This window comes from Amblyraja radiata, chromosome 17, assembly GCF_010909765.2.
Source record: "Amblyraja radiata isolate CabotCenter1 chromosome 17, sAmbRad1.1.pri, whole genome shotgun sequence".
Lineage (NCBI taxonomy): Eukaryota > Metazoa > Chordata > Chondrichthyes > Rajiformes > Rajidae > Amblyraja > Amblyraja radiata.
Window position 1 is genome coordinate 22,920,277 of NC_045972.1, and position 14,657 is coordinate 22,934,933.

At 43.5% G+C, this 14,657-nt stretch overlaps 1 protein-coding gene across 1 annotated transcript in view; it reads right to left on the reverse strand.

Moving 5' to 3' along the window:
• The window catches only part of vat1l (vesicle amine transport 1 like), a 77,206-nt gene that overhangs the window by 31,806 nt on the left and 30,743 nt on the right, over window positions 1-14,657 (reverse strand). The window contains exons 5-7 of the mRNA XM_033035855.1: window positions 14,358-14,461; window positions 14,173-14,228; window positions 6,363-6,557 (exon numbers count right to left, since the gene is read on the reverse strand). Of these exons, the coding sequence (XP_032891746.1) occupies window positions 6,363-6,557; window positions 14,173-14,228; window positions 14,358-14,461 (355 nt within the window). The remainder of the gene's footprint in view (window positions 1-6,362; window positions 6,558-14,172; window positions 14,229-14,357; window positions 14,462-14,657) is intronic.

The window sequence follows — 14,657 nt, forward strand, 5'->3', positions numbered from 1 at the left end:
AGAATGTATTTATCTCTGCCTTAAAATATCAATTGACTTGGCCTCCACAGCCTCTGTGGCAAAGAATTCCACAGATTCGCCACCCTCTGACTAAATAAATTCATCCTCATCCTCTTCCTAAAGGAACGTCCTTTAATTCTGAGGCTATCACCTCTGGTCCCAGACTCTCCCACTAGTGGAAAAATCCTCTCCACATCCACTCTATCCAAGCCTTTCACTATTCAGTAAGTTTCAATGAGGTCCCCCCTCATTCTTCTAAACTCCAGCAAGTACAGGCCCAGTGCTGTCAGACGCTCATCATATGTTAGGGATGAGGGATTATATATGAGCGGAGAGGGATGAGACAGGGGTCAGTAGATTCCACCACAATGCAAGTCACCCTCCAACAACAACTGCGGTGGAGCTCCCAGTGTTGGTGGTCAGTTTCAGTTTAGTTTATTGTTACGTGTACTGCTGTACAGGTACAGTGAAAGGCTTTTTGTTGCGTGCTAACAGGTCAGCAGAAAGACAATACATGATTACAATCAATCCATTTACATTGTATAGATACATGATAAGGGAACAACATTTTGTGCAAGATAAAGCCAGCAAAGTCCATGGGACATCAAAGAGGTAGATAGTAGTTCAGCACTGCTCTCTGGTTGTGGTAGGATGATTCAGTTCCCTGATAACAACTGGGAAGAAACTGCCCCTGAATCTGGAGGTGTGCGTTTTTTTCAAACTTCTATACCTTTTGCTTGATGGGAGAGGGGAGAAGAGGGAGTGGCCAGGGTACGACCCGTCCTTGATTATGCTGCTGGCCTTGCCGGTCAGAATGAGCAAAGAGAGTAAAGAAAGGCAGCAACAAGTGGTCCGCTGTTCTCAGTTCACCATCCACGGGGGTTTCACCCCAATGGTGATTTACCTGGTTCTCTGACTGTCCTTCAGATTTGTTTTACTATTGTCTGCCTCCTTATCACCTCCCCCCTCCCCACCAGCTAACAATGAACCATTCTACATTTCCTTATCATCATCTGCTTTGATCTGTCGTTTTCGCACCTCACCCTTCCATATCTCTAGACTCCCTCTCCCTTGACTCTCAGTCTGAAGAAGGGTCTCGGCCGGAAACATCTCCCATTGCTTCTCTCCAGAGATGCTGCCTATCCCGCTGAGTTACTTCGGCATTTTGTGTCTATCTTCGGTGTAAACCAGCATCTGCAGTTCCTTCCTACACAACAACAACAACAACAACAACAACAACAACAACAACAACAACAACAACAACAACAACAACAACAACTTGTATTAGAATGACACTGTAAACGTCACAAAGCTGACAGTGAAATATTTCTGGGCAACACTGGGCAATCAACGGCATCACAGAACTAAATAGAAAGGGAGAGACAATCTAATCGTCAAGTCTGTTTGCAATTTCATTTTTTCCTGCCCTTGTTCAAATGATCTCTATTATTGATTTAATTCTCCCACAGCTGAACTGATATCACGGCTATTTATGAATTGTGTCTCCTGCGGTCCTGGCTTCCTTGCCTGCCCTTGTCTCTCTCAATTCCAGTAAAGGACAGCTGTGAACTTTATCATTTGTAATTTATGACGATGGATGGCACCTATGTCTTTTCTCATCAGTGTCTTCCCGAGAGCACCGCTCCTATCAGGCACGCTGTTCCAAACTAAGCCTCAATAAGATAAAAGCAATGGCCGGTTATTCCAAATGAAGGCAGTCAACCGTTTAATTGTTACCAAACAAAGATGGAAAGTGCTGGAGTAACTCAGCAGGTCAGGCAGCATCTCTGGAGCACAAAGATCGGCAAAGTTTCGGGTCGGGACCTTTCTTTAGTATGATTGTAGAGGGGAGGAAAGCTGGATAAGACGTGGAGATGGGATAAAACTAAGCAGGTGATAGGTGGAGATATGAGGAACTGCAGATGGTGGTCGATCAAAAAAAAACAAACAAAGTGTCGGAGTAATTCAGCCGATCAGGCAGCATCTCTGGAGAACATAAATAGACGTTGTTTTAGTATTGTAGTAGGGGAGAGAAAGCTGGAAGAGAGGTTGGAGGGCCAAAGCCTGGCGAGTGATAGGTGGAAACAGATGAGGGAGGTTTTGACTGACAGACGAGTGGACAAAGGGAAGAAGACTAAAAGCTGTGAGATAAGGAGAGAAAGCACGTGAAATGTGAAGGGATATGTGGAAGGGGAGGGGAAAGGAGAAATGGGGACATCAGACCCTGGTTTCATGTTACCCAAGTACTTTCATGATGTGTAGAGGGAGAGGGGTCACCACGGAACTGCTCATGCACAGACATGTTTACCTCCCATCGGATCCAGAAATGGACGGTTCATCATGCCCAGGCCAATGCAAGGTTGCAAAACACAAAGTGTTGGAGTAACTCAGCAGGTCAAGCAGCTTCTCTGGAGGACATGGATAGGCAACATTTTGGGTCATGACCCTTCTTCAGACTCTTATCCCAGGTCTGAAGAAAGGATGAGAGGGCATCTTATAGAAACATATAAAATTATAAAAGGACTGGACAAGCTAGATGCAGGAAAAATGTTGCCAATGTTGGGGGAGTCCAGAACCAGGGGCCACAGTCCAAGAATAAAGGCGAGGCTATTTAAAACTGAGATAAGAAAAAACGTTTTCACCCAGAGAGTTGTGAATTTGTGGAATTCTCAGCCACAGAAGGCAGTAGAGGCCAATTCACTGGATAAATTTAAAAGAGAGTTAGATAGAGCTCTAGGGGCTAGCGGAATCAAGGGATATGCAGAGAAGGCAGGCACAGGTTACTGATTGTGGATGATCAGCCATTATCACAGTGAATGGTAGTGCTGGCTCCCAAATGGCCTCCTCCTGCACCTATTTTCTATGTAAGTTAAAAATCACCTAAAAAACATGCACATGCATACACTTCCTGATCTGGTCCAGAGGGATTCCATTCATCAATGTTGCCCTGAAATCAAATATAAATCCTCATTTTCACAACCTTCTAGCTTCCCATGCAATATTGATCCAGTTTAACACATTTGCCTTGTATTCCATAAGCTTCTTTTATATTTATTCATGTGTGGGATGAATAAGTGGGTAATGCCAAGATTTCATATCCAACACCAATTACCTCTGAATCATGAAGGTAAAAAATGAGCCATCCACAAAGGTGGATCTAGAACCAAACAAGGTACCTTGGCTGATATTCAATTCATTTTATTCCACATTTTATTTCATTATTTGAATTGAAAGTAACGAGATGGCCTTTGTGGGATGGTCTGGGATCAATAGCCTAAAATACAACTAGTTTGTCCCCATCTCTGCCTGAAATTTGCAGAGGATTTTGACAAGGTCAAATGAAAGTTGCAAAGCACAAAGTGTTAGAGTAATTCAAAGAAAGGTTATGAAGGTAAGGATACTCAACAGGAATTCAAAGTAGACAAAAATGCTGGAGAAACTCAGCGGGTGAGGCAGCTTCTATGGAGCGAAGGAAATAGGCATCGTTTCGGGTCAAAACCCTTCTTCAGACTGAAGAAAGGAAGAGGTGGTGCCAGAGGGCTGAGAGAGAGCTGAGAAGGGGAGGAGAAAGTAAGGACAACCTGAAATTAAAGAAATCAATGTTCATACCACTGGGATGCAAACTGCCCAAGCAAAAGAGGTGCTGCTCCTCCAATTTACGGAGGTCCTCACTAGGGCCATGGAGGAGGCCTAGGACAGTAAGGTCAGATTTGGAATGGGAGGGGGAGTTGAAGTGCTGAGCCACCGGGAGATCAGGTTGGTTATTGCAAAGCGAGCGGAGGTGTTCGGCGAAGCGATGGCCAAGCCTACGCTTGGTCTCACCGATGTAGAGCAACTGGCATCTAGAGCAGCGGATGCAATAGATGAGGTTGGAGGAGGTGCAGGTGAACCTCTGCCGCGCCTGGAAAGACTACTTGGGTCCTTGAATGGAGTCAAGGGGGAGTTAAAGCGACAAGTGTAGCATTATTTCCAGTTGCAAGGGAAAGTGCCCGAAGAGGGGGTGGTTCGGAGAGGAAGGGACAAATTGACCAGGGAGTTACGGAGGAAGCTGTCTCTGCGGAAAGCAGACAGGGGAGGAGATGGGAAGACGTAGCAAGTGGTGGAATCACGTTGGAGGTAGTGAAAATGTCGGGAGGATTTTTTGTGTATGTGACGACTGGTAGGTTGGAAGGTGAGGACAAGGGAGACCCTGTGGGGGGATGGGGAGTGAGAGCAGAGTCACGGGGTATAGAAGAGACCCTGGTGAGAGCCTCATCTATGGTAGAAAAGGGGAATCCCCGTTCCCTGAAGAATGAGGACATCTCCGATGCCCTGGTGTGGAACATCTCATCCTGGGTGCCGATGCGGCATAGACGGAGGAATTGTGAGTAGGGGATGGAGTCCTTACAGGAAGCAGGGTGGGAAGAAGTTTAGTCCAGATAGCCATGGGAGTCAGTGGGTTTATAGTGGATGTCGGTCAGTAGTCTATCAACTGCGATGGAGATAGTAAGGTCAAGAAATGGTAGTGAAATGTTGGAAATGGTCCAGGTGTATTTGAGTGCCAGATGGAAGTTAGTGGTGAAATGGATGAAGTCAGTCAGTTGTGTGTGGGTGCAGGAGGTAGCACCAATGCAGACGTTGATGTAGCGAAGGTAGACTTCGGGGATAGGGCCAAGGTAGGCCTCAAACAAGAATTGTTCGACGTACCCTATAAAGAGGCCGGCATAGCTAGGCCCCATGAGCGTGCCCATAGCTACTTGTATTTGGATGAAATGGGAGGAGTCAAACGAAAAGTTATCAAGGGTAAGGACCAGCTCCGCTAGGCGGAGGTGAGTATCAGTAGATGGGGATTGATTGGTTCTCCGGATCTCAGAGTGACGTTAAAACTCATAGTAACTCAAAGAGCACCTAAAGAAGGAGCCAACAAGTTGAAGACAAGGAGTAACCTGACCCTTGAATCAGCAAACACAGATCAGAGAGTATCTGCCTCAAAGCTGTGGATATCAGCAGTGATTCTTTGGACTTTACTTTAGACTTTAGAGAGACAGTGTTGAAACAGGTCCTTCGGCCTACCAAGTCCTCGCCAAGCAGTGATCAACCTGGACACTAGCACTATCCTACACACTAGAGACAATTTACAGAAGCCAATCTACCTACAATAGAGTGTGGGAGGAAACCAGAGCACCGGGAGAAAATCCTCATGGTCACAGGGAGAACATACAAACTCTGTACCCATAGTCAGGATCAAACCCAGGTCTCTGGTGCTTTAAGGCAGCAGCTCTAGCACTACCATGTTGCACAGGACTCTTGTTCTTGTAACCATGCTTTTCTCAAGCAGAAGCAGGCCCCATAGCAGAAACGTTCTCACCGCGGGACTGGAAACTGGAAGTATCCAGAGCTAATTCTGCTACCACCATCATCTATTGCAACAAGTGATGGCTCCCACTGATTGTCGCCGGAAGCTTGCGTCCTTTTCAGGATGGACGATGACAGCGATATCAACATTTGAAACATTGAAGATGGACACAGAAGAAGAAGAAGAAGAAGCAGAGGCAAATTCCAGCCACATCCAAATCACGTTGCCTCGGCAAGGCCAGCAGCATAATCAAGGATGAGTCTCACCCCGGTCACTACCACCTCCTCTCTCCCATCAGGCAAGAGGTACATAAATTTGTACCTAGATTCAGGGACAGTTTCTTCTGACCTGTTATCAGGCAACTGAACCGTCCTCTCACCAACTAGAGAGCAGTCTTGACCTCCTATGTACTTATTGGAGACCTTCAAACCATCTTCAATTGGACTTTAGTGGACTTTGTCTTGCATTAAACATTATACCCTCTATCCTGTAGCTGTACACTGCAGATGGGTTGATCTGAATCTTTTCACCGACTGGATAGCATGCAACAAAAAACGTTTCATTGTACCTTGGTACACATGACAATAATTAACTAAACTAAAACCTCAATGTATAATCAAAATTGTAAGGTTTTGTCATTCACCAAAACACTTAATGTTTTATACACTTTATCCTTATCTGTACACTGGACAACTTGATCGTAATCATGTATAGTCTTTTCGCTGACTGGATAGCATGCAACAAAAAAGCTTTTCACTGTTCCGCAGTACACATGAAATAATAAACTAATAATGAAACATCAATGTACAAGTCAACAATGTAAGGTTTTGTCATTCACCAAAACACTTAATGTTTTATACATTGTATCCAGTATCTGTGCACTGTGGACAGCTTGATTGGAATCAAGTATAGTCTTTTCCCTGACTGGATAGCAACACAAAAACACTTTTCCCTGTACCTCAGTACATGTGACAATAATAAACTAAACTAAATTCCTGGTGCGTTGTAAGTAAGACAATGGTCTTACCTCTTCCAGAGCCCATAGCGAATCCACCAAGGGCTTGATCTTCTTTTGGTTGAACAGCGATATCAGCTTGTCCATCACTGCTTTCACTTTGTCCCCTCGGTTTTGTTTGAAGAGAAGGTTGAGCAAAGAAAATCCAGCAATGACTTTGTTCTCTTCATACAGCTTTATGGGGTTCACCTTTTCAACCTGCCACCACTGGAAAGAGGAGATTTCCATTTTTATTATACCAGTTCGTTCACCAATCTCTGCCCGAATATCTTGAATTACTGATAGAATATGGCTGCAGTCTCAGGTGATACAAGTGCAACATGTCCCCATTTTAATGAGCGCTGTAATGACATAGCTATGTGTTTCTGATATAACATAATCATTATTTAAGTGCCATGGATATGACCCAGTGATAACTTAATGCGTTACAGGTGTACTATAGCTACAACTTAATGATCATGGTGGAACACAGGTATGGCTTAATTTCAATAGGTGCAACAGAGCTACTATTTAACAAATAAGCTACAGCACAGCTACATTTTAATAGGTCATAGGTATAGCAAGGATAGGATGTAATGGGTGTGATGAAGAACAGCAATAATTTAATGAAGCCAGCTGATTTGGCCAAATAAAACAAGCAGCAACTCTTCAATGAATGGATAACACACGATCATTACACAAAGAGCTTCAACACTCAACACTGAGTCAAAGTTTGGGGTTTGAATGATTCTTGAAAGTGAATGAGATAGTAAGCAAAATGAAAGTATGTTATTGTGGACTGCATCACAGTTGGGACATTAAACCAAGTCAGGGTTCAGCTATACCTAGACTTTGAAAGATTCTGAAGAAGGGCCCCGACCCGAATGTCATGTCCATTTCTCTCGACAAACGCTGCCTGTCCAGCACTTTTGGATTTACCCAAATATCACTATGTAGAAGGCACAGCACAAAAACAGACCACTCCGCCCATCTAGTCTATCCTGGTACATACTCTCCACACAACCTCCTCCCCCCCTCCGTACAACACAGGAACATACACTTCAGCCTACAAAATGTCCACCACAAACATGATACCATTAATCTAATCTCCACTTCCTGCAACTAATCTCCCTTCCTGGCAGCATATTTTACTGTTCAATTTACCACCAAGCTTTTTAAATTTCCATATAAATGCAAGATTGCTGCTTGCTTCCACTTAGAACCTTTATAAAATATCATGACCATTTAAAAAAAAAACATTTACACCTACTGCCCGTACATTGAATCTCGCTTCCTGATTCCATGGTTTAGGCAAACTATTCATGCCAACATGTTTCAATGTCCACATTAACAGCACTGCATTTTGTGGTGACTTGTATGCAGTGTTTCCTGTGTTATAACAGTAACAAGAATTCAACAATATTTCATTCGATTGAAGGCACTTTGAGTTGGTGCAAAGCACTATACAAATGTTACTTAGTTCTTTATTTGTTTCCCTCTTTTTCCAAGGGTATAACAGGATATTGATCAGCTGGGAAAGTGGGCAAAGATGTGGCAGATGGAATTTAACTTAAAGATAAAGTGATACATTATTGGGAGCTAAACCAAGGCAAAGAATGGAAGTGTTATTGAACAGTCACCTGGGAGGGTACGTACATAAAAAGACACAGTGCTGGGGTAACTCATCGGGTCAGGTAGCATCTCCAGGTGCTGCTCCGGGTGTAGCTAATGGGTGGCACAGTGTCCTAGTGGTAGAGCTACTGCCTACAGCACCAGAGACCCAGGTTCGATCCTGACCATGAGTGCTCGTCTGCAGGCACGTATTCCCGGTGACATGCGTGGGTTTTCTCCAAGATCTTTGGTTTCCTCCCACACTCCAAAGACATACAGATTTGAATGTTAATTGGCTTGGTATAAATGAAAAATTGCCCTCAGTGTGTGTAGGGTAGTGTTAATGTGCGGGGATCGCTGGTCGGTGCAGACTCGGTGGGCCGAAGGAGAGAGGGTCTCGATCCGAAACATCATCCATTCCTTCTCTCCAGAGATGTTGCCTGACCCGCTGAGTTACTCCAGCATTTCTGAGTTACTCCGAAGGGCCTGTTTCTGCGCTGTATCTCTCAACTGAAAGCATCTCACAGATACGTGACATTTTGGGTCAGGATCTCATAGTTCCCTGAAAATGGTAACACAGGTTGATTTGGGCTGTAAAGAAGAAGCATGGCATGCTTGCCTTTATTGGCAGTGGCACTGAGTACAAGAGTTGGGATGTCATGTTACAGTTGTACAAAATATTGGTTAGACAGCATTTGGAGCATTGTGTGTAGTTTCCACATTATGGGAAGGGTTTGATTAAGTTTGAGGGTGCAGAACGTTCACAAAGATATTGCTGAGACTGGAGGGCTCCATTAGAAGAAGAGATAGGAAGGTTGGACCCATTTTCTGTGGAGGGGATCCCCTATGCAGGTATATAAAATCATGATGGGCAGATAGGGTAGATAGCCATGGTCTTCTTCCCAAAAGAATGAAGGCTAAAGCCAGAGGGCATTGATTTAAGATGGGAAATCTAGAGGGGACCTCAGAAAGCATAGATTTAAGTTGATAATGGATAGATTTAAAGGGAATTTTTCACACAGATGGTGGAAAATGTTTGGACCGAGCTGCCAGGGTACAGTTGCAATGTTTAAAAGACATTTGGATGGGGACACAATGGAAAAGATTTATTGGGATATGGGCCCAAATGCAGGCAAATAGGACTAGCTTACATGGGGCATCTTAGTCGGCATGGATGAGTTGGTCTGAAGAATCTATACTTTTCTCCCTATATTTTTTTCTATAGCTCCATATACTCTCTCTTTTCTAGATTGTTCTATTCTATTCTTCCTTTTCTTTTACATTATTAGCATGTAAACCTGGTGAGGGGATCAAACAGCCATGTGAAAAATTGTATAATTGTCACTAGTGTATAGCATAATGTACAGAGTGACCAATGGTCGGCATGGTCTCGGTGGGCCGAAAGGCCTGTCTCCCAGCTGTATCACTAAGCTCTAACGGCGGCATTTCTGGAGAACGTTTCGGGTCGGGATCTTTCTTCAGTTTGAAACGTCACCTATCCATGCTCTGCAGGGATGCTGCCTGACCCGCCAGTTACTCCAGTATTTTGTGTCTTTCTTTACACTTCCTGGGACATATTCTTCAATGCATCGCTTGTGTAAGGTGCTCATTCACTGATCGGGAATCCTTCACAACGTTGCATCAGTGTTGAGCTGCAAGATGCTACCTATGAGCAGAGGATGGATCAGAGCAGTTATGCAACACAGTAAAGCTCTTGTTTCTGGTTGACAAAACCTTGAGCCATAACAGTACAGCCCAAAAGACCATTCAGCCCATCTAATTCCATGGTTAATCCATTCATCCCCACAAACTAGTTTTCCTTTACATTCAATTCCCTTTTGAAAATTTGAAAGGATAGAGCCATCTGTACTTTCTGAGGAGGCTCCGCTCTTTCAACATCTGCAGTAAGTTGCTGCAGATGTTCTACCAATCAGTGATGGCCAGTGGCATCTTCTTCGCTGTCGTGTGCTGGGGTAGCAGGGAGAAGACCGCGGATACCAACAGAATTAACAAGCTCATCAGGAAGGCTGGCTCCGTCCTGGGGTGGAGTTGGATTCACTGGAGATGGTCTTGGAGGCAAGGATGCTCCTCATACTGCTGAACTTCTTGGACAATACAGCTCACCCCCATGACACACTGGTCAACCTGAGGAGCACCTTCAGCAACAGTCTGATTCCACCAAGATGCAGCACAGTACGCAGCAGAATATCCTTTTTCTCTATTGTTATCAAACTGTACAACTCCTCCCCTCCCCCCTCCCACCCCATCCCCAATCCTGGCCTCTTTTTACTTGTCACTTTAATTTTGTGTTTCATATATCTTGTGTTTTATGACTGTTGGCAGACCAATTTCATATCATATCGTATCGTTAACACCTCTTCCACAGCCAACAAAGCACCATTGTGAGCTCTACCGTTTGAGCTCTGATTTGTTCTGAACCTTTTCATACCTCGTTTCCCTCTCCCCTGACTCAGACTGATGAAAGGTCTCGACCCAAAACATCACCTATTCCTTTTCTCCGGAGGTGCGGCCTGGCCCGCTGAGTTACTCAAGTATTTTTGTGTCTATCACCTGTACTTTCAACCCCTGCTCAGATGGAAGGGAATAAACCTGAAATGATCTCTCTCTTTATTAATGACCGCCATCGTTTTCCCTCGTATTATAGATGCTGGAAGAGTTTCAGTAAACCTCCGCACCGTAAAATTCAAAAAGGGAAATAAAAGGATTTTTATTTGCTCTGATACATCCTCATGCAAAGGCTGAAAATTCTTGCAACCTATGAATGTGACAATGAAGTTCAATAAATAATATTTTTTATTCCACTGCACTTGAAGCACAATGTTATTATTATGTTTGCATCATATTTTGTTCATTAAAAATATCTCCATCTATTTGGCTGTGGCTTCATAAATTGGGCAAGCACTCGTCACACCGTGGGTGAATTTACAAGCAGGTTGAAGCAGCCAGGGAGAACATTCACTTCAGGTATAGTTTAGTTTAGTTTAGTTTAGTTTTGTTTAGAGATACTGTACAGTGCGGAAACAGGCCCTTCGGCCCACCAAGTCCGTGCCGACCAGCGATCCCAGCACACTAACACTATCCTACACACATTAGAGACAATTTTACAATTTTACCAAGCCAATTAACATACAAACCTGCATGTCTTTGGATTGTGGGAGGAAACTCCCGGGAAAAACCCACGCAGTCACGGGGAGAACGTGACAAGTACTGTAAAGACAAGCACCTGTAGTCAGGATCAAACCCGGGTCTCTGCCATTGGAAAGGAGCAACTCAACCGCTGCGTCACCATCTAACAGCCATTCACACCACGAAGATCAATCAGGTCAGCCTTGATCTCGGGTATGCCCAGAGCCAAGTCTGTAAGGTTAACCAAAAACATAATCCGATAGAGGCACTCTTAATGTGGCAACATCGTCATTAGGCTGCAAAGAGTGCAGAGAAGATTTACGAGGATGCTGCCAAGACCCGAGGGCCTGAGCTAAGGTAGAGGTAGAGCAAGCTGGGACTTTTTTACACAATGTGTGGTGGGTGTATGGAACGAGTGCCGGAGGTAGTTGAGGCAGGTACTATTGCAACATTTAAGAAATATTTAGATAGGCACATGGGTAGGATAAGTTTAGAGGGATATGGGCCAAACACAGGCAGGTGGGACTAGTGTAGATGGGGCATGTTGAATGGTGTGGGCAAGTTGTGCCAACGAACCTGTTTCCTTGCTGTATGACTATGACTATCGGATATGCCATACATAGATATAATCAGTTCAAACTCATGTACAATAGATAGCGCAAAGGGGAAGATACAGGGGAAGGGCAACGTATAGTTTTCAGCAATGTAGAGCATCAATTCCATGGACAAAGTCCAATGTTCTCAATGGGATATTGGTGAATCGGACAGAAGCCTAGTTATAGAAGGACCATTAAGAAGCCTGATAAGAGGGGAAGAAGACAAGCAATGGAGAAACTTGGGTTTGAATATCCCCATGTCAGCTAGAAAATTAAAACTCTGGTAATTAAATAAAAATAGATTTTTAAAAAAGTTGATCATAGTAACAAGTAAAAACCTATCTGACTCCCTCCTATCTTTCAGTGAAAGAGATATGCATCCTATATGTGACCAAGAGCCCAGAAATATGTTTGTTTATGTTCATGTGAAACAGGCTGTTCGGCCCATCGTGTCCATGCCAACCATCAATGGTTGACGATTAAATGCTTCCATGCTTATCTGGAGTTGAGGGACAGACAACAAATGTTATCTACATCCACATTCCGTGAATAAATACATTTTTAAAACATTAAAGTAGGATGAGACTTCTGCCGAATATAAATGCCAGTAGAGAACAGATGGGCTGAACAGACTGTCTCTGGGCTGCACAATGTGATGTCATCTTCTGAATCTGCTCATTCGATTTATTTTAAGTCTGTTCTCAGCCCAACAAATGTAATTTCAGAAAGGAACTTTAGACTTCAGAGATACATGCATACAAAACCCAAAGTCAGGAACAAACCCAGGTCTCAGCACTGTAAGGCAGCAGCTCTACCACCCACTCTACCACCCTGCTGCCCGCAATTTTCCCATTTCCAAAGGAAGATATAATGGAAATCAGAGTGCAATCATTTAAATCACAAACGCATTTGCAATCTAATTTTCTTTATATCCAGCTTTGATGCCAGCATTTATATCACTTTTTATTCATGATGCGGCGCAGTGGCACAGGCTGTAAAGCTACTGCCTTACAGCGCCAAAGGCCCGGGTTCGATCCTGACCTCGGATGCTGTCTGTGTGGAGTCTGCCTTTTCTCCCTGTGACTACATGGGTTTTCTCTGGATGCTCCGATTACCTCACACATCCCAAAGACGTACAGGTTTGTAGGTTAATCGGCTTTGGTAAAAATTGTAAATTGTCCCTAGTGTGTAGGATAGCGATAGTATACGTGGGTGATCGCTGGTTGGCGCAGAATCGTTGGGCCGAAGGGCCGGTGTCCACGTTGTATCTCTAAAGTCTAAAATCTAAAACAGTGAATAAAGTTACAATAAAAAATATTAACATGATAGTGGAGAAAAAATGGAATAGCGGTGGGGCCACCTATAATTACACTAGTATAGTAACCTATATTAAATTATTATTGCATTTACTGGGAATTAATATTACAATAGAGTTTTTTGACAGGTTAGTTGCAGTGTTGATATATTCTCTGATAGGGATTTCCAAAACCAGTCACAACATAAGGGGTTGACCATTCATAAGAGCAATGTGAGAACTTTCTTCACCTAATGCAGAATAAGCCTTTGGAATTTTCCTGTAGAAACTCAGTCACTGAATGTATTCAAGGCTGAGATCAATAAATATTTGGATATTAAGAGAATCAGGGGGAAATGGAGTTACAGTTAAAAAATAGTCATAGTCATACAGCATTGAAAAAGGCCCTTCGGCCCTACTTGCTCATACTGACCACCATGCCCCATCTACACTGGTCCCACCTGCTTGCGCTTGGCCCATATCCCACTAAACATTTCATATCCATATACCTGTCCAAATGTCTTTTAACGACTGTGACCTTCAGGCACCAAACCCTAAACTTTAGACGGGTTTAGGAGGGATATGGGACAAGTGGGAATCATGTTTGAAGAGCCTCGAAGTTAGTGAATACGTGTTTGTGATTGCAAGGCTCAAAGAGTCTTTAACATCTTGGTCAGCATAGGCAAGTTGGACCGAAGGGCCTGTTTCTGTGCTGTACGCCTCTATGATTTTATTGAAGATAGGAGATGGAACAAAAAACAAAATGGTTTACTCCTGCTTTTCTTTCTAAGGTAGTGTTCTTGCTTATTGCATTGCATATGATTAATGTTCTTACTATAATGTTAGCAGAAGTTTTTAGAGAAACACTATGTACCAAATGTGCCAATGCCAAAGAGATAGAATCTCCCCAATATCTTTCAGTGCTCCAGACCCAGTCTAGTTCGTTGACGAGCCATCCAACAGATAGTGATCTTTGATGCAAGTAAACTTGTATGTCACATTTCACAGCGCAGTGGAATAAGAAAACGTTGATGGGATGATTTCAAAATGGGTTTATCTATTGTGGTCAAACCACCAAAATACAAGCCACAAATAATAATTACAATGGCACAAAGCAACACAAGGCACAAGACAGATACAGGGGATGCACAGCAAACTAATATCCATCTTACTCTGCAGTGTTCTTTTTACTTACTGATTTTGCAAAGCTGAAGAAACTTTTAGTCTCCCCGGTAACCATATTTGAAGAGCCTAGAAGTTGGTGAATACACTATTGTGATGGTTGCAAGGCTCAATAGTATTTAACATTAACATTAACCATTTAATGTTTAATTGTTTGCTTCTCAAACATGCCTCGTCTTTTGCAGCATTGGAACTTACCGTACAGGATGTAAGTTCCGAGCGGTTTCAAGAGGCCGAGGCCCTTGCCAGTGTTCTCTCCACACAAGCAATCGAGGACAATATCTACTCCTTCAGGAGAGATCCTAGAAATGAACCAGAGATTAACCTTACTCCAAATAAGCAGTTGTACAGGACGTTGGCAAGGCCACACTTGGAGTCTTGTGTTCAGTTTTGCTCACCCTGATATAAGTGGAAAAGATGCCATTAAGCTGGAAAGAGTGTAGAGAAGATTTACAGAAGGGACTGAGTTATAGAAAGAAGTTGGACAGGCTAGAACTC